At 41.4% G+C, this 19457-nt stretch overlaps 2 protein-coding genes across 6 annotated transcripts in view; both read right to left on the bottom strand.

Moving 5' to 3' along the window:
- Positions 1 to 6068, bottom strand: part of LOC115798558 (inactive ubiquitin carboxyl-terminal hydrolase 54-like) — a 51559-nt gene extending 45491 nt beyond the window's left edge. The window contains exon 1 of the mRNA XM_030755439.1: positions 5914 to 6068. The gene's annotated coding sequence lies outside the window, so the exon portion shown is untranslated. The remainder of the gene's footprint in view (positions 1 to 5913) is intronic.
- Positions 6069 to 8313: 2245 nt separating this feature from the next.
- On the bottom strand, positions 8314 to 19211 carry myoz1b (myozenin 1b). 5 transcript variants are annotated; one of them, XM_030755560.1, is made up of 6 exons: positions 19054 to 19211; positions 16591 to 16677; positions 10645 to 10811; positions 10453 to 10519; positions 10190 to 10373; positions 8314 to 8825 (listed from the first exon to the last, which is right to left on the bottom strand). In XM_030755560.1, exons 2-6 carry the CDS (start codon positions 16673 to 16675, stop codon positions 8594 to 8596), a joined length of 735 nt encoding a protein of 244 aa, XP_030611420.1. In that variant the 5' UTR covers positions 16676 to 16677; positions 19054 to 19211; the 3' UTR covers positions 8314 to 8593. The 5 variants fall into 5 exon arrangements, with proteins under 5 accessions (XP_030611420.1, XP_030611419.1, XP_030611418.1 ...); XM_030755559.1 differs by having other exon boundaries at positions 10453 to 10522; XM_030755558.1 differs by having other exon boundaries at positions 10190 to 10376; positions 19054 to 19210.
- Positions 19212 to 19457: the final 246 nt, after the last annotated feature.

Consider the following 19457-nt stretch of genomic DNA (forward strand, 5'->3'; position numbering starts at 1 on the left):
GTGTTTTTACCATTAAATTGCTTTCAGTAATAATAATTTTGATATTGTCCCTTTCCCTTGAGCTGTCTTGTCTTCTCCTGGCCTTTATCTGTCTTTCTTTTGCTCTCCCTCCTGTTTCTCAGCTTTACTTGAACTCATCAAGTGATACACAGGAAGTCTGCAGAAGTTTATCCAAGGACAGAATCTGAGGGATGGATGGATAGATGCCTGCTTGGTCCCTGGTGTACTGTCGCGCTTCCTCTTTGATTCATATCGAGGCGATAAATGTTAACATTTGGTGAAAAACATGCCTCTACATTTGTCTGCTACTCTGTCACTCCATCACATCAACATTTGACACAGTGTGGCAAATACAGAGTGCTTTCATTCCATTTTCTCTCTTAATCTCAGGCCCACTCGAACATTTCTTTCCATCTCTCTTGGCTTTGGAAAAAAAAAAATTACCATGATTATTTTATTCCTCCTTCAAATTAGGTAAAGCAGCTTCACAGCCGCTGGGTTTCCTTCCAAGTATGTAAGGTATGATGTATCAACCAGAAAAAAACTGAATGGAAATAACACTTCATTATCCCTCCTCCATATCCAGCTAAGGTTTTTACACACACTTAAGCTGGATTAGTTTTCAAATTAAGAATAAATAATTTTATTACTCAGCAAGTCAGGATGGCAATATTAGTAAAACAGTGGACCCCAACCTTTTTCAACCTGTCTCTGGTTTCATGTGTCGTGAGCTGTGAGCATGCCTTAGAGTGATTTGTTTTCAGTATGTTTTATCTTTATAGATTTTAAGCCTGGAAATAAAAATAAGCAAAATGCTATAAAGAAACACACTCCCTTTTGTTTGTAGTGATTTATCTTGCAACCTCCAGAGAAATCAGATAACAATAAAAATGTTAAAGTCATGAAATAATTCTGCATATCAGTCAAAAATCCTAACATACTGCTATTACCGCCACTCTTCAGATTTTCATCCACTAGGGCTTCAGTGACGTCTGTATCTGTTGGGTGATGACGCCTGGCCCACAGCTATCTCAGAGGTGTTGGGATTGTGTACAGAGCCAGTTTGGCTCTTCCACCCCCAAGTAGGAAAACTATTTATAGATCTCACTTTGTGAGCAGGGCTATAGTCATGTTCAAACCAGGCAGCTTCTTTCCCAAACTGTTGCCAAAAAAGTTGGAAGCAATAAATACGCCACAATCTGAGCACATTATACATCAGTAGCTCTTCTCGAGCTTGTGATCGTATTTTACACAGATGGAGCGGCCAAGCTTTAAGCCAGCAAGATTTTGAGTCCTTAAAATGTGTTTAAAATGCTTGGAAATCTGAACATTTGCAATTTTGTCAGAACTGAAAATGCTCCATCTGCAGAAGAAGACCGTGTGATACGTATGAAAGCTGCAGAACAACTCCTGAATGGGCCTCGTGATGAGCGTAGTTTGATAACTGCTATAAAAAGAATGAACTTTCAAGGTGAAAGATTACGCCAGCCACAACTTTAAAACCATCCATCCATCCATTCATTCTCTCCCACTTAACCAATTCAGGGCCGTGGGGGAGCTGGAGCATATCACAGCAGCCATTGAGCAAGAGGTAGGGTACACCCTGGACAGGTCACCAGTCTGTCCCAGGGCAAATACAGAATGACACACGTGCCTACATTCCCGGCTACAGCCAATGTAGAATCAACAAATAACCAAACATGAACGTCTTTGATATTCTGCAAGAAAACCCAGAGAAAAGCCATAAAACTTTTAACCACCAATGTAATATTTTTAGGTCTAAAACTGTCTAACCAGGGCTCTGATTGCAAAAAGGAGAATAAACCAGGGTAAACTTGTGGGCAGGCGCACTTTGTGTATGATTAATTTTCATTTAAGAGGTGTCCACATAGGAAGCAATTCATGTCAGCCATAGACCATATAATATCGATGGCATTTGGTAACTTCACGCAACAGTGTGGGCCCCTAGATATGCTTTTCATGGTACCGCAGTTGGGTCCGTTTGCGTAGGCATTTGGCTGTGCGAGCCTATGGAGAGGGTTTTTCAACCTACACAAACATGCTCCTGTGCAGTCCTCCAAAAACTCAACAGCTCCAAGCTCGGCTATGTGTAGGTCGGCTATACGAAGGTCAAATGTTGGTTGGTTGACGAGTGGGCCTAAGAGGGCAGGGGGTGTCAGGCTTCTCCTATTTCAGAATTCACCAGGAAGGGAAGAAACGTGAAAAAACATCAAAGATTTAAAAAAAAAAAAAAATGCAGTCTCTATAGCAGTCAGTGGCTGCAGTGGATACTTTTCATTGTATTTCTCACTCAGTTTCACTTCAGCTAGTTCTGCTATGTCAGAACTTTGCTCTTCTCGCTGCACAAGCAAGAGTAGCCCACACACCGGTTATACCGCGTACTTCAGACACTGCCTCCTATGGCAACAGATGCTCTCTGCAGGTAGACGAGCTATCCATGCCTCCCTATCCATAGATCTGCCAATGGAAAACCATGTTTGACCCATTACGGCAGATTTATGGTCCCGTGGTCCATTTGCATAGGTATTTGCCTACACAAATGTACCGATGATTGACATGGCAGGGTGGTAAATATTGTTAGAGGATTGCCTAGGCAACCGCAGACTGTCTCATTTGTCATTTTTCCATTCGATCATCCCGTTTATTCCCTTCACTTGCATTTCCTATTTCAAAAACTGACTAGGATGGTATTATTTGACACTATTTTCTGTTTCTCTCTCTCTCTCTGCTGTGGGTTTGTATGGCTTGGTGACAGTGACAGTGGTGTCAGGCAAGCTGAACAAAGAGCTGATACTGTCCCTGAGGACAATAGCCTGCCTCTCACGCTGTCTCCTTCCCTCTGAAGCAAACCTAAAGGCGAGAAGTATATTTAAATACCGCTGTAAAAGAAAGAAGACGCGATCTTTCAGAAACTGCACGCTCCCTTTCTTTGTCCTTTGGCTGCACTTTCTTCACTCCTTTCCATTCACTCCATTCCTGTTCTCTGCTTCTCACTTTCTTCCACTGACCTCTATTTTCCATTTTCATTCACTCTCTCCACTTCTCTCCCACCATTCATCTCTGTCTCTTTCCTTTCAGTTTCCAAAAAAACCTCACATGCATGTGGTCTCTCACACACACGCGCACGCACACACACACACCCACACACACACACACACACACAGTGGTTTCCTGTAATTGGGTTATGTGTAACTTCAAATAGCCCCAGCTGACAATAGGGAGAGCCCAGAGTTCATCCTCCCCTCTGTGCTTCTCCTTCTCACCCCTCGTTCCCACTTTAAAGTTATATATGTGTGTTTCATGTATGTGTGTGAACATACAGTATGAGCACGTGTAGCTGCATGTGCAAGCATATTACTGAGACTTGGGTCTTTTTTTTTTTTTTTTTTAAAGCTTCAAGGTCATTTCCCTGCTCACACTCTGTAACATTAAAGTAAACATGTGAGACCACACGTGTAATTGCACACACAAGCTGAAAAACACACTATAACCTAAACGTGATCCATTATAACTGTGCACTTGAGCTCCTATTAGTACAAAATAAGAAGAGTGGTGAATATCTGCTTAATATTTAGGCTATTACATAACCATCATTATTTACAATTCATTATGGGAGTGATGTTATAGATTTTTGCAGTTTTGGTCACAGTGAAAAGAGAGAGAGAGAGAGAAGAGGAAGAGAAACCACATTTAGAGGTGATCAAGGAAAGGAAAGGAAAGGAAAGGAAAGGAAAGGAAAGGAAAGGAAAGGAAAGGAAAGGAAAGGAAAGTGGAGATCATAAAAGATAGAATGCAGAGATAGGAGAAAAGGAGATAAAAAGAAACAAGGACTTAGAGAGACAATTAAGAGGAACAACGACACTGAAGACAGCAAAAAAGTGGAGAAAGAGGGGAGGAAAGAGAGAGAGAAGAGGAATAAGTGGGACATTACACTGAATAAACAGCCACATGTGAAAGAGGACTGGTTACGGGAAAACGAGAGAAAGAACACTCCGGTAGATAGTAAAGGTCACGGGAGACATGCAATATAAGCGTGTCATGTCTTTACTCTCCTCTTTCTTCATCTTCTGTTTAATCTCCTCTTCCTTATACCTCAATCCTCTTATAATCCCATACATGTTGACCCAACTCCAACCACACTGAAACACCAACAACATATATACCCTGTAAAGCCCAGAGAGTCCAGAGAGAGGTAGTCTGAAGACGTGGCATTAATAAAAACAACCTAAAAAAAAAAAAACAAGAATCAAAACTAAAAGTTAAGTATAAGCATGAAGACCTTTAGCCTTATCTCTGAGGGTGTTCATATCATGTGTCAAGATGCCCGTTTGTCCGCTATAACTCCACGGGGAATCACATAAATCGCCCCGATTAGTTTGAGTATTTAAAAACTCCCAAAACAAAGTAAAATCTTTCAGAGTGGATAGCCAGCACGTCTTTCTGGCTTTGTGTTTGGGGCAATAAAGACAAACATCTCTGCCTGCTGTACATGTGAAAGATTGTAGAGCCTCGGAATGTGTCACAGCATGCAGCATCAACGCAATCAGGTCATAAAAAAATATGGAAACAACGATGCATATAAGGACGTGGCTTTGAGAGAAAGCAGTGAGAGTGCCCATGAGTAGACAGCAAATAAGCACACACAGCATTAATGCATACATTCTGCTTAAATTAACCTTAACTTCAACTAAATCTGCTGCCTTCCCGAGGTTTTCATCCCCACAAAACAAAAATTGATGAGAAAGACCAACTTAAATGTCAAGGTGACATTTCAGCTCAGTTTGGAGTGTGTGTGTGTGTGTGTGTGTGTGTGTGTGTGTGTGTGTGTGTGTGTGTGTGTGTGTGTGTGTGAAAGAGAGCGAGATGTGTATTCCTCTTGATGCTTCATCTTGCTCATCTCTGCAAGGTTAACAGGTTTGGGGTTAATGAGCAAAGGATCAAGTTAGGACTTCTGGAGTCGCTATAAGCCAGTGCAAAATACCCAAAACAAGCGTGCGTGCTCCTGCGTAACGACAAGCCTATAGGAAACGGGGGGACTGCCAGCAGCCTATACTCTAGTTCCCTTTTTTTCTAAGGTATTCACGTGTGTGCGTGCGCGAGGCACGCGGCAGAAGGCTGTGCCACCGTCTCTATAATGTGACGGTGCTGTGGGCCGGCGCTGATGCGGGCCAAAGTCATCAATCACGCCGATCGAAAGAGCAATATTAAATCACTACAGGCCCCCCGGGAGCGATGACAGCGGAGCGTGAGTCGGACCCGGTAAAAAGCTGCGGACTCTCGGTCATCCATCAACAAGTTCGCACAGTCCACCGAAAACACTGCCAAAGCAAAACATGCAGCGCAGCACAGGAGCCACGCGCTCAGTAGTGGCATGTAGCTTACCTGAGTGGACTTTTGGGACGACCTGAACAATAACACCTGTAACTGTGGAGAAACAAACCCGGGGTGTGTTTGAAGGGAAGGCTAATTAAAGCTGGGACTACCGTCGAGCACGAGAGAGAGCAGCTGCGCAGAGAGAATTACTGACCCGAGACCACCTGATAAAATAATAAAACTGACACGATAGAGAGCAACAGAGCGAGCGCCGATCCCGCCCCTGCTGCTGCTCCTGATGATGATGATGATGATGAGAGTAGTGATGATAATCGTAGAGATTATGGTGATGGGGAAGAAAAAGACAGCCATCCTCTGAGACTGTCACGAGAGCACATCTGGGGATGATCACATCTGGCTGACACGCTGACTGCCCCCCCATAACAAACACACTCATCTACACCTAAAGAGAGACGCACACACACCTACTCTGTCCGGTGCGCTCACATGCGTTTCGACCCGGTCTTTCTAGCTCTGGTGAAGCCAGCGGTGGTGCGCGGTGTGCAGGCTTTTACTCACCCCGGCTGCTGTCGCCGCCAGTCTCCGTCCGATCGCGTGTCCTACCGTGTGATTTAACGGGAGAGAGGGCGAGCCGTGGGCGAATCCAGCCCCCATCAGCGCCATCCAGCGCTGCGGTCGCGGCACACCGCTCTCGCGATACCGTGCCATCTCCTCCGGCTCTCTCCGCTCGAGTGTGTGACGTAGCGCTTTTATCATACTGTTTGCTCAGCCTGATGCCGCCGCCTTCTGGGCACGAGGCGAGTGAAACGCGAGGATGGTGATGATGTCATCCCGCGGCTCACCTTCTGCCCTTACCTGTTTTTGATCTGCCCCCCGTTTTTCTCTGCGCCTCCACTCTCATATCTGACCTGCTGGCAGTAACACGCAGAGGACATCTGTTTAAATTTTGTAACTGGAGATGTGCCAGCACCAGTTTACAGTCTTTAACAGGGACTGTTCATAGGACAGGTGAGAGGTCATGCGCACACCGTTTAGTTTGGCTCTGGAGGTGCGCAAGAAAGAATATAACGTTTTTAAGGCTGTCAAGAACATGAGCATATGTTTAGTGACGGTTTTTGCTCATGTTTGGCATCTTGATCACTTTATAATCAGTGAATTTGCCAACCAATAGCTGTAATGTGTTGTAATCTTCTTTTGGCTGCTCCTTTTAGGGGTCACCACAGCTGATAATCTGCCTCCATCTCACCCTATTCCTAGCATCCTCCTCTGTCACACCAACCCACTGCATGTCCTCCTTCACCACATCCACGAACCTCCTCTGGGCTCTTCTTCTTTTCCTCCTCCCTGGTAGCTACATCTTCAGCTTCCTTTCTCCAATATATTCGCTATCCCTCCAAACCAACACAGCTTTGTCTCTAAGCTCCTCAACCTGAGCTGTTCCTCTGATGGACTCATTTCCAATCCTGACCATTCTGGTTACTTCCAAAGCAAAGCTTAACTGCTGTAGTGTGTTTTAGTCTGAAAAACCTTCTTGTTGAGTTAGATATAGATTTAGACACTGCTTTGATTTCTACATTGTAAATATGAAGCTATAGCTGTGAGGCAGCTGTCTTAGCCACAGGGAAACAGTTTGGCCAAAGCTGGTTCCCAGCCTAGACATAGTCTTGCACCAGTATTGTCAAAGTGCAGCCTGCAGGGCAAATGTGGCCCACACTAACACTGTGTGGGCCAGCAGTCAGAACAATGTGAAAGGTGTGTGTGTGTGTGTGTGTGCGTGTGTGTGTGTGTGTGTGTGTGTGTGTGTGTGTGTGATATGAAGTAATTGGTAGCTATAATGAAACCAGGAGGCTGCATATATAACATAATCAAACTTGCAATGCTTGCAATGTCTCTAGAGGTGCTTTTAAAATATCTAAAGTAATATGGTCCTAGTCTTGCATACAGTAATGTCAGTTTGCATGCGGAGTGTTTCTTTTAAGCCACATGCATCAAAGCTTCCCATAGAAATTACTGAGTCATGCTACTTTATATTTTCACTGTTCTTCTCATGTGAAATCATCCATCCATTCATTTTCCTAGTCCCTTATCCACTGTGGTGTCACTGAGGGCTGGAACCGGTACACCCTGAATAGGTCACCACTCTACTGCAGAGCCAACACAGAAAGAATTCACACCTACAAGAAGTTTAGAATGACATGCCTCTGGACTGTGGGAGGAAGCCAGAGTACCCAGAGAGAACCCATGCAGGCACGGAGAAAACGTGGAGACTCCACACAGAAAGGCCCAAACCCAGGACCTTCTTGCTGTGAGGCATCAGTGCTAACCGCTGCACCACCATGCCACCCTAAAATCATCCTGTAAAATTATACTGTAGAGTCAATACTGTAAAATCATCTTGGAAGCTAAAGTATTATTAACTAGGTGATTGGTCTGAAGTCTAAATTTTACAGTGTTTACATTGTACGACTGGAATTGTACTCCCCCTCCCCAATTTACTTGCCTACTGTACTTCATTTAGGAAAATTTTTGCCAAATAAATAACTGAAGACACAGCACGTTGTGTTAACTGTAAATATCCCCATGTGCCTATTTGATGGATCAATGTGGAATACAGAATAGTCTGAATCCACTCAACCATGTGCTTTGGCTTTGATTTGAGTCTCTGAGTGGAATAATTAACACTGTTAATACAATCTGTTTGATTTTATTTTTGTAAAAACTGTGACAGAATTAACAGGGGACCTTGAGATTTGTAATTGGTTTATTGAGCAGCCCCATTTTTTCTCTCATGTAATAGTTTTCTGTACCAAGAACAGAAAACAGTATAGCATGCTATACTGATACATGAGTGATGGAAGCAGGAAAGTGGGCCTTGAGTTGCAGTTGTTTTCTCCTTTTTAAAAATTAAAAGATAAGTTCTTTGGGAATAGCGTGTGTGAAATGAGAAGCCAGCAGACATTCTGTAAAGGGGAAGTTTATTGCATAAATGCATTGTTCTAAGAGTGCAGAGTGCTTATCTGTTTCAGGTCTCACAGTATCTCACAGTATGCAAAATTAGACTCCTTCATAGGTGGGGATGAAAAGGTTAAGTGAGCATACAGCCATTGGGAGATAATCTGTCCTTTTCCATCACATCATTTTTAAATAATTTATGTTTGTTTAGTTTCTATGCAATGAAAGTACATTTTGGGAGTTCACACAGGCCTTATGTGGGATTAGGTGATCTTAAAACAGGTCATCACAGGTCATCTGTTTCTCCATCAAAGGGGATCTCCACGTCCATGTGGATGTGTGAGTTGTCCTCACTGCAGACCCAGCCGATGGGCGTGCGGTTGAACGAGGGGCGTGAGCGGATGTCTGCCTGCAGTGTGGGCAGAGGTTCAGGCTCCTCAGTGGCAGCATTGGGCTCCGGAAGCTCAAAGGTCAGCAGCTTGGATGCCTTGTCGTAGCCGCCGTATGGCAGCGCCGTCCTGAGGAGAAAAAGGGTGAGAAGCATTTCTGGTGTTAAAGCAAAACAACTTCCAAATCAACAACAAGAATGTACAAAAAACATTAAGATTGTATATTTTCTAAGATTATGTTTGACATACTCTCCCCACACTTAGTTTGCTGACTGCATGGAAGAATGAGTGGCTTAGATCCTAGAGTGGTGAGGAGAGGGGCCTCATATCAGAGGGTACCTGTGCCAGACGGTCAACCAAACTATGACAAAGACATCAATACAACTGCTAATAAAACCCCTCTTGTCAGCGCCTCATTGGAACTTACTGGTATTGCCAAATTCAGCAGAGATGTAGATTTTACATACTGCACAGCATCTCTGACATTTAGAAATGTGCTTTTATCCTTACCAGTGAGAGAACATTTTGCCCCAGATGTCATTATCCTAATCTTATTTGAACCCTGGATCTCAGTCCATTGCAATACTGTTGATAATTCTTTCGAAGCACCATAAGAGCAGCTGTATCCTCTGTGATTACTAATGGGTCTGAATAAGCAATAAACCTTGATTATATTACAAAGCAACAGACTCCAGGACGCAAATATGTAAAACACCCTCCTGCATGGGGAGAACTGATGACAGCTGAGCTGCAGTTTACCCTGACTTCAACTCTGCAACATTTGGCTCATACTGGTTGAAATGTGGGCCAAAGGCACCAACATGCAGACATAGATAGAGAATAGACATACACAGGGACACTAAACAGTCACAGAGAGAAACAATTCAGTGTCAGGGACACTCAAGGAAAATGAGGTAAACGTGCCAATCCTGATGGTGTGCACCGTGACGCAAAGAAACCACAAAGATTCTCAGAACAACCTCAAAGAGTCCCAAAATCACCACAGATGCTTCAAAGCACCAAACAGAGATTTGAAAGTTTCACAAGAACACTCAGTACATTCAGATAGAGGGAGAGACTCTGCTGTCATCAGTCCTCCCATGTAGGAGGGACTTTTACATATTTGTTTCCAGGGGCCTGTTTTTCTTATATTATACCCAAGATTGATTACATAATCAGGCCCATTACTAATCACAAAGGATACAGCTGTGCAAGAATTATTAACATTATTACAACGTACTGAGATCCACGATTCAAATAAGATTAAGATAATGACATCTGGGACCAAATGTTGTCTCAGTGGTAGGTGTAAAAGTACATTTCAAAATATCAGGGACGCTGTACAGTAAGTAAAGGCTACATCTTTGGTGAATAAAGCCATGGAAACAGATGGGAAGGAAGAAACTATTCACTTTTTCATGATTACATGAAAAAAAAGCACAACAATTGTTGTCATTAGATATATTTGAAAACTCATTCAGTAATAACAGTACTTGTTGAAGCTCTTGTACTGAGGCAGGTCTGGGTGTATCTGGATGGGGCCAGGCATGGAAGGTTTCATGGTGGCTTTCAGGTCCTCATCGCCCTTCATGGCTCGTTCCCATGGGGATATGTAGGTGCGTACATACTCCATCCTCTTCTTCTGCTTCTCCGCCTCCTCATCCACTGTCTCCTTTACTACTGTAACATACGGGGGGGATAGCTTAACAGAAAGAAAGCATTTTAAATAGTTAAAAGAGAATATCTGTGATCATACCTTCTTCCTTTGGCATCTCAGGCTTTGGTGGAACAGGGGGAGGGGACATCATTAGGTTCTGAAGGTTCTGCTGAAATACAAAAACCACAGTATATAATTTGATCATATTACACACACACACACACACACGCACACACACACATATATATATATATACAGCACAAAAACTTAGTTTCTCTTATAGACTGTCACCATGTTCTCGTTGGTCACGATGAACTTTTCAACTCTCTGCTGCCTCATCTTGAACATCTTGGACCCCTTGTTCTTGAGCAGGGAGAGCTCCTCGAGCATCACATCTTTGGGCGCCTTGATCTTGGTGCCCAGATCGAACTCAGAGGCCTCAGGGTCTGACTCGTCGTCTGACAGGAACGGTGCCAAACAGAATTTGAGAGTGTGCAGAGAGATGGTACTATTATCCTAATTCACACATATACTGTAAAAATACAACATTGCAGTGCAGTGAGGTGAAAGTCAGGTACGAGTCCTCCAAACTGATTTATTTTTATTATGAAAAAGTCGAGTTTATCAGTTATTTGTAACATGTTTGCAATAAGAGCATCGATCAACAAAGAAATAAAAACAAAAAATCAACCAAAAAATAAAGGACAAGTGTTAACTGTTCTATTTGGATAACAGTAGACTACCATAAATAATATCAACAGCAAACAGTAAAATACAGTGTTATTTCTTTTTCACTTAAATCTTTCTCCATTGAATCATCTGAACTTTCACTGCTGAATTCATCTGAGCGATTTAGCAAATCCCACTACCACATTTAGCACACCGTGAGAGCAAATAAAAGGTAAGCATGAATTATTCTAAGCAATTCAGTTATGGACAGTGCAGCACAGGTGAAAGCAACGACTCATGGGAGTATAAATGTTTCAGTTCAAATGGGTTTAGTAGTGTCGTTTTTACAATCTGAATTGATTGATTGGACCATCCATACACACGTACATACATGCACACACATATACATACATTTTCTTCCATTTATCAAATGAAGAGTTGCAGAGAGATATATAAACTTTCACTTTACCATCAAATATTTATAATTATATATTTGTGTTTTCAGTCACATTATTCTTAATTCATATTAAGAATAATTGATTTTTATTCTGAAAAATATCCTATATCTTGCCATTGGCTGGGGCAGTTGGTGGTAGCTATCATTTGGCCAAAGATAGCTACCACCATGGTATTCTTAATTTTGGGAAAGGCTGGATTCGATGATCATGTCTGTGGGCCAGATATATAACTACAGTGAAGAGATGGCTTGCTTAGCTTAAAAGGGAGAAAAGAGCCAGCCTGCTCCTGCCAGCTCCTATAAAGATCATTACTAATGTGTATCTTAACAGAAACCAAAGTGTAAAAATGCCCACAAAGTTTATCATAAGTGAAGCTTATCACGTCCTGACTGCCTCATATTTATAGAGTGGCCTTTTGGTCAAATACTTGGCAGTGAATAAGCATATTTCCATTATTATTTAGAAGTTTTTTTAATTTGGTTTTATTAACATTTTCATTTTCTCCTCACCCATTGCACTTATTTAAATAAAATAAGCCGAGCTCTGATGATTCATCACCATGCAGTTTCCAGTCATTAACATTTGTGGATTCAGAAGTTTGTACACCCATCTCAGTGGTATAGTTATGCTCAATTAAACCCATTTGGAAAATTAAAAAGTGAGTTTACGTGCCTGCTATTGAATGAGGGATGTGCAGTACAAGCCTCTAAAAAAGTAGGTTTTTATCGTCAGGCTTCCAGACCATAGTTATAGTAATAAATTGGAGCAGAAACCCGCTGTGTGGTGTTAGAGGATGTGTTCATGTGAAACCGTGGGAGTTGTAGAGGCTAAGAGGCTGTAGAAATATGGAAGAAAAGTGCACTGGGGAATTTCACTGCAGCTTTTGTGGTAGAACTGTTTATGGAGGGAAATCCTTATAACACTCTGCCTCTCTCTTGCTTCTCCTCTCTCTCAGTGATGGAGAGATCTGATAGATTTTACTGCTCCACAGAGCTCCTCATTAAACACTCTTCTCATCCACTACATACACTCTGATATCACTCATAACACCTGGAGTTCAGCCATAAACCAATGCTCACACACACACACACACACACACACACACACACACACACACACACACACACACACACACACACACACACACACACACACACACACACACAGGCACATCTATAAAGCAGGGAGTTGGTATTGCAAGGCTGCAGAGAGCTGTTAGCAGTACCTCGTAAATCAGACTTGTGCAAGTAGGTGTGTAGCGTGTGTGGAGTGTGTGTGTGTGTGTGTGTGTGCATGAGGAAGAGGGAGAGAGAGAATAATTGAGGCTGCTGAGCAGAGCGAACTCTCCCATGGGGATATTGATTAGAGTGTTAATTCAGAAGAATGTGAAACTAGAGCTGGCTGTTGCTGACTGGAAGAAAATTGGACAGACTGATAGAGGCAGGGGTGGACAGATGGACAGCATGGAGACTGACAGAGGCATGAGACAAACAGAACGACACAGTGGCAGGGATGATGGATAGATGCGGTGGAATTAACCAGAGCAAAATAAGGGATAAGCGGGATAAGCCCTTGAATGACTGACTGAAAACAAACTGGTGGAAAGACACAGATGTGGCTGCAGATGTGACAGCAGAAGGACTGATAGAGAAAACAGCAAAGGACACAAATGGGGAAAGAAGTCAACAGATTGTTAAATGACAAATTCAAGCATGTGCTCAGACACTCAGAGCAGATTGCAGATTTTATATTCAGAGTTTAGCATAGAATGTTTTATTTTTTAAAGTACTATTGTATTACGCAACAGGTATGTGTGATTTTAACATTTTTTGAAATAGCTTTAAACACAGATAGCCTGCATCCAAAGCTGGTGGGAATGCTTTTAGTTTGCAGGTATTTGGTTTGCAGCAATCTCCTGTTCTGAAAGCTGAAGCCAACAAGCAAGTGGCATAAAATGCATAAGTAAATTTTTATTTATATATCACAAAATGCTTCACAACAACAATGCTAAAATATTAATGCAAAAAGTTACCCAAAAGCAAGTTTAAAAAAAGTATGATACACAGCCGGTAGGCCCTGATCACATGACCTCAGCCACTTCTTGTATGCATATGGATGTAAAAGTTCTCTGATGTACACTGGTGCTTGTTCATGCAAAGTCCTAAAAGCCAAAACCAGAATCTTAAAGTGGACTCTGAAGTTAACTGGGGAGCCAGTGTAACTGAATTAGCAAGGTTGTGACATGAGAATACTTCGAAGACTTAGAAGTCTTGCAGCAGTGTTCTCAACAACCTGCAGACATTCCAGGGAATGACAAGTGAACAATGAATTACAATAATGAAATAGAAGCATGAATAACAATTTCCAATTCAGAGTGTGACACAATGGATCTCAACTTGGCAATATTTCTGAAGTGATAAAAGCAAGAGCAAACCAGAGATTTAATGTGAGCATCTAAAGTGAAAGCTGCAACAAAAGTTACCTCAAGGTTCCTGATAGAAGATTTAGCAAATGTGACAAAGGGACCAAGACCTTCCATTACCGTTGGCCGAGGCACAAACAAAGACTTCTGTTTTCATTAAGCTGAAAAAAATATCATCCATCCAACTTTTAGTAGAGTCTAAGCACCTATGCAAGATCTGTAGCTTAGAAATATCTTGGGGCTTAAAAGAGATATACATCTGAATGTCATCTGCATAGCAATGATAAGAAATGTCCTTAAAAGTGCTAAAAAATGTGCTTAAGAATAGGCAGATATAAGAGAAACAACAAAGGCTCCAAAACAGACCCTTGTAGAAGGGTAGAAGAGGACCTCTCCTTAGAATCAGCTGCAGAAAAGCATCATTCAAACAGATATGACGAGAACCACTCCAAAGCCGACCCAGATACACCCACCCCGTATCTCAGCATATTGAGCAAAATGTTATAGTCAGCAGTATCAAAGGCAGAGGTCATGTCCAACATCAGCAAAACAAAGCTTCACCCATGCTACATGGAATCCACTTATTTGAATATGTAGCATTCATTATTTTTGATTCAATTTTCTAGCAAATAATGTAGATTGCTCTGTGGTTAACTGTACTAACCAGCTACTGAAGAAGTGAAATTCTACTACTTTTTTTATATTATCGCTAATACACTATATTGCCAAAAGCTCGTCTGCCTTCACACGTATATGAACTTGACTGACATCCCATTCTTAATCCACAGGCTTTCATCTGATGTTTGTCCACCTTTTGCAGCTATAACTGCTTCAACTTGTGCTTGATTTTATACACCTAAGGCCATTGAAGTGATTGGAACACAATAATTCAATGATCTGGATGGGTGACTCAACACTTTTGACAATATAATATGTCTGTGCAATGTACCAGTAGAGCACCTTGCTAACCAAGCTAGCTGATAATTTAGCCCTCCACCCATTAATAGAAATATGGTAATTGTAATAATAATTTTTTCCTTAACAAAAATAGAACAAAAACCAAATACATATCAATAACCAATATGCAGAAAATTAAGGCTTTAAAATGGAACCAATGGATAACACAACAGTAGCTACTTCCATCTTTATTTAAAAGTCTATGGTATTTATTCATAAATGGCAAAAGTGCTGGAAAAATTAGTATTATTACCTGATAGGATGCAAGAAGAAAGGTCAGCGCATCACAAACATTATCACAGTTTATCCTGAGAGGGATATGAATGTCTGCAGTCAATTTTTAATGCTGCTCCATTTAAATGTTTGGAATTATTAGAGGAAAAGTGATCTCCACACTGACAAGGATTCATCTTTCCGTTACATGGGGTGTTAGAAAGTTAATGTAATTCCCTCCATAAGCTGTGATCGCCTTTGTCATCATAGAGCTATGCAAATGTCCCCTGTGAGAACGTGCTATGCCTGCTTATCCGTTGGAGGTTTGCAGGAGGTTGGAATCGATCCAAGCTGACATTAGGTTAAAGGCGAGGTACACCATGGACAAGCTGCGAGTCAATCACAGAGCTGACACACTGATACAGACAATCATTTACACCTACAGTAAAAGCAATTTAGAGTCGCCAGTTAATCTGAATGTCTTTGGATTGTAAAGCCAGAGCACCGAGGCAGCATTTTAACATTGAGGCCAGTTTAAGTGTAGCTTTGAACTCAAAATCACATATATTACTCCATCAAGTATGACACTGTAATAAATATCCCATCAGCAGATTCAAATAAATATTTAAGGTGAACCAAAATGCAGCAACTAAATAAGTACTTCCACTATACTGTTCCTATAGAACTACTTCAGACATGTTCTCCATTTATTTTGATACTTCTAGTATTTCTGGAAACTTTGGGATCACCACTAAAACTATAAATAATGTTTTTTGACTTTGAAGAATTTTAAAATGCACAGCAAGAGTTTGAACAGATGGACCAACTGGTGGGTCTGGCATAATGAACAGTATTACACATTCTATTTTTAAGGTGTCTATCCTACAGAAAGTAAAATCTCTGGCACAAAGGAAAGGATTTCTGGGAAAAAAATTAAAAAAAAAATCCCAGCACTAAAGCAGCCAATGCAACTAAACAAAGAAAAGAACACACATGAAGTTTTTAGTTGTTGCAGCTCATGCACAGCCCAGTGAGAGCAGAATCACCTTGTGGTATTTTCTGTTGCTCATAATGGTGACAGATTTGTGGCTACTCTGCCATCTGATAATGACCCACATCCCTCCAGGAAATGCCGCATGCATGTTAGATATTGTGTTACTGCTTGGAACAAGTGTGCATGAGCGTGTGTCTTTATTTAATTGTGGGATCATACGACCAAATCCAATGATTTACACCCACATAGTTCATTTTATATGGTTAGAGTGGGCAGATAGCAGACAGGCACTAAAGATTTGACATTTACTAGATGGGATAATCACATCATTTGGGAAATAAAGGAGTCTTTGAGGAGCTGGAATGACTAGCAGAGTGTTTCGTGTTTATACACCGTATCTGAATATCTGGCTGTTTTGCTGTGTGTGTGTGTGTGTGTGTGTGTGTGTGTGTGTGTGTGTGTGTGTGTGTGTGTGTGTGTGTGTGTGTGTGTGTGTGTGTGTGTGTGTGTGTGTGTGTGTTTACCATTCTGGGTGATGTTGGACAGGTCAGTGACGATTTTGTTGGCCTTCCTTCTCTTGTTAGAAGGGGCAGGAGTTGAAAGAGACATGACTAAAATACAGAACAGATAAAATATGTTTAAAATAATAATTACAATTAACATTCAGTCTTTCCACCATTTATTTACACAGAGTGTAAAATACATGATAAAGTCTAAAAGAATATTTGATGCTAAATCTTTCCCCTGCATCTTTTCACTGCATCCTTAAGAAGAGGATGTGCAAAGTCAAATCCTCAAGAATGAACAGAAACAGCAATATTGATCTTTTAAATTTACTCTTCTAATGCAGATTGGAAATTGGCATTATGTGATTTTGTGTAACGTGTAGATTCTCATGTCAAATTCTCACCACACTCTTTGGTTCCACATTCCAGGATCTTTTAGCTTATGGCAGTTTTACAGTTTCATTCAGTTTCACTGCTCCTTTAAATTTTCCAGCCAAGGCAAACAGTTGCATTCCCCTAAAAAGTTATAACGAGCCTATTACATGCTGCTTGCCTAACATTAAATATTTCTATATTTCCCCCAGATGTTGGTGGAGACCAAAAACAGAGCATAAAGGAGAGATTGTTGCACTAACAAAATCAGTCCATACGTATATTGCTTTGCATCTGCTGAAGGTGAAAATAATGTAGGCAAATGTTTGCCAACTTGTTACAGTTAAAATATTTAAGCATTTACACACTCCTCTCAAGAAACTTTGCAGGAGCAAAGGTGTACTGTACATAGTTAACTGTCCTCGATTGCAACAAAGGCTTTATGTAGGTAAAGGTTTGGAGTGGATCGAAGGGTCAGAGTTTGGAATCAGCAGTATCAGCAAAAATGCTTATAATATATATGTAATAAACCATCTACTAAGGAGCAATAAATACACAAGCCTTTCTCATATTATTATTGTCAGTTTCAACACTGAACAGACAAGTTCATAACTGACATTATTAGTGACATGACTACATAACTGCTTTAATGGTCTGTATTAGACTTTGTATGACTTTATACTTTAAAAGACATTTAAATAAATATTAAATATTGTTGCCCAAAGGTTGTAACAAGATACTGACTGGCAGTGAAATGTGAAACAGCAAAAGTGTGAAATATTCAAGAGGAAGATGCAAACTTCTTCCCAAGAGATTTCTATCTATGAAGAAGTTGTATATCAGCCCCAACAGAATCTCACTGGGTTCCCTAATTGAATAAGGTAGCCTTTAAACATAAAGTGGAACTCCTGCATGCCCTTATGGACACTAACCAAAGCTGGAAGCTCACGCCTGTCTTGACTAACCACTCAGATCGAGCCTGGCAGTATGTCGTTGTCAATTGCGCAGGTCGAAAGCAATTAAGTGAAGCTGGAGGTGAGTCCCAGTAAGAGAAAAAGCACGAGGGCCTGTCTACAGGGAGACAGTTAATGTAATTGCTTTTCATCTGCTGTAATTGAAGCTCGTTTCCTAGCCGGTGATTCAGTCCTGTGTGAGCTATTTTTATGAGCCCATGTTCTATAGCACTCTGGTGAGTGGGACTGTCATCGGCATGAAACGTACATATAAATTTAACAGAGAGACACACCGACGCAAGCACATACACACAGATTTGTATTTAAATAGCTTTTCTCTTGTGATTAATGTGAGTCAGTGGTTGGTGGATTAAAAAGTGGATATTACAGGTGTTTTTGGATGTTCTCTGGGAAATGCAAGATGGAGGCAAACTGCTGCGTTGATGCAACTACAGGAGTTGAATGTGAGGGCCTGGGTCCTGTTACCGCCTCTCTAAGTGAAGAGGCGCTCCTGTCCCCAACGAGCAGCCTGTTTTAGCTCCAGATAAATCTCGAAGGGACAGCTGGGGAGGAAGGCCATCAGTCAGCACATTCCCAAATACACACATACATCCTTGCAAACTAAAAACTCCACCGGAGAAGGCCAGATTCCTCGGCGACTACAGTATCAGGTAAGAAGTTTAGAAGAGGAGGTGGAATAAGCTGTCCACCAGCTGGCTCTTGTGATCAGATTTTGGGTTAACTGATTTTTAAATACTTAATGAATAAAGTTTAAAAAAAAATGTAAAGAGTAACACAACTGCAAAACCATGCACCAGATACTATTACTTTAAAGGTTTTCTTGAACAGTTACTGTCTTTTACCATAGCAAACAGTACAATCTTCAATATACTGCTGAGCATCTGCTGTTGATATTCTTTAATTCATCCAGTCACAGAGAGCTCGCAAGGCCTCCTGCAGCCAAATTCTGCTGACCACAGAACGCCAGCGAATTTTACTGGAACTGTCTGCTTGTACTTAAAGAGGATCGCAAACTATCTGACAACTCAGTGGCCATCAATACCAGATAATCCACAAACATTTGAGGCATGTGTGAGAAAGGTTTTAATGGGCTTTGTCTGTGCTATCACACATTTTCACTTCTCCAGCATCTTACCTACAAGACCCCGGGTATCCACAGGAAAATAAAAGGTCCCAGAGGATGAGGAATCTAAATTCCCAGGTAGATTTGTATCCCAGAGCTAATATTGCACTGCCTGCCCTGCTGTACACCCTGCAGAGAGTGAAACCCTGTCTGGAAGGCTGCAGCATGGGTGGAAGACCAGGATGGGGGTGGGTGGGGGGTGAATTGAGTAGAGGTTATAGAGGGAGGTGGGTGTGGTGTTGGTATGGGGTCCAAATAAAGCATTTTTTTGTTTTTGTTTTATGCATCTATCAACTTAAAAAAAAAAAAAGAATCTGAAAGTTGCGTGCAAAACTTGATTCTTCATATACTGTATACACTGTGAAGAAAAAAAATTCCCTAAGTCTGCCAGAACACTTTCCATTTTTTATGGAAAG

This window comes from Archocentrus centrarchus, chromosome 19 (assembly GCF_007364275.1).
Source record: "Archocentrus centrarchus isolate MPI-CPG fArcCen1 chromosome 19, fArcCen1, whole genome shotgun sequence".
Classification (NCBI taxonomy): Eukaryota; Metazoa; Chordata; class Actinopteri; order Cichliformes; family Cichlidae; genus Archocentrus; species Archocentrus centrarchus.

What these genes read in the sequence shown, in the direction of transcription:
- myoz1b (XM_030755557.1), bottom strand. Translation starts at nt 16,675, where the DNA reads ATGTCTCTTTCAACTCCTGCCCCTTCTAACAAGAGAAGGAAGGCCAAC. An exon ending in GTCCAACATCACCCAGAATG is followed by an intron (nt 10,812 to 16,590) that starts GTAAACACACAC and finishes CGTTCCTGTCAG; the next exon opens with ACGACGAGTCAGACCCTGAG. An exon ending in TGAGATGCCAAAGGAAGAAG is followed by an intron (nt 10,377 to 10,452) that starts GTATGATCACAG and finishes CGTATGTTACAG; the next exon opens with TAGTAAAGGAGACAGTGGAT.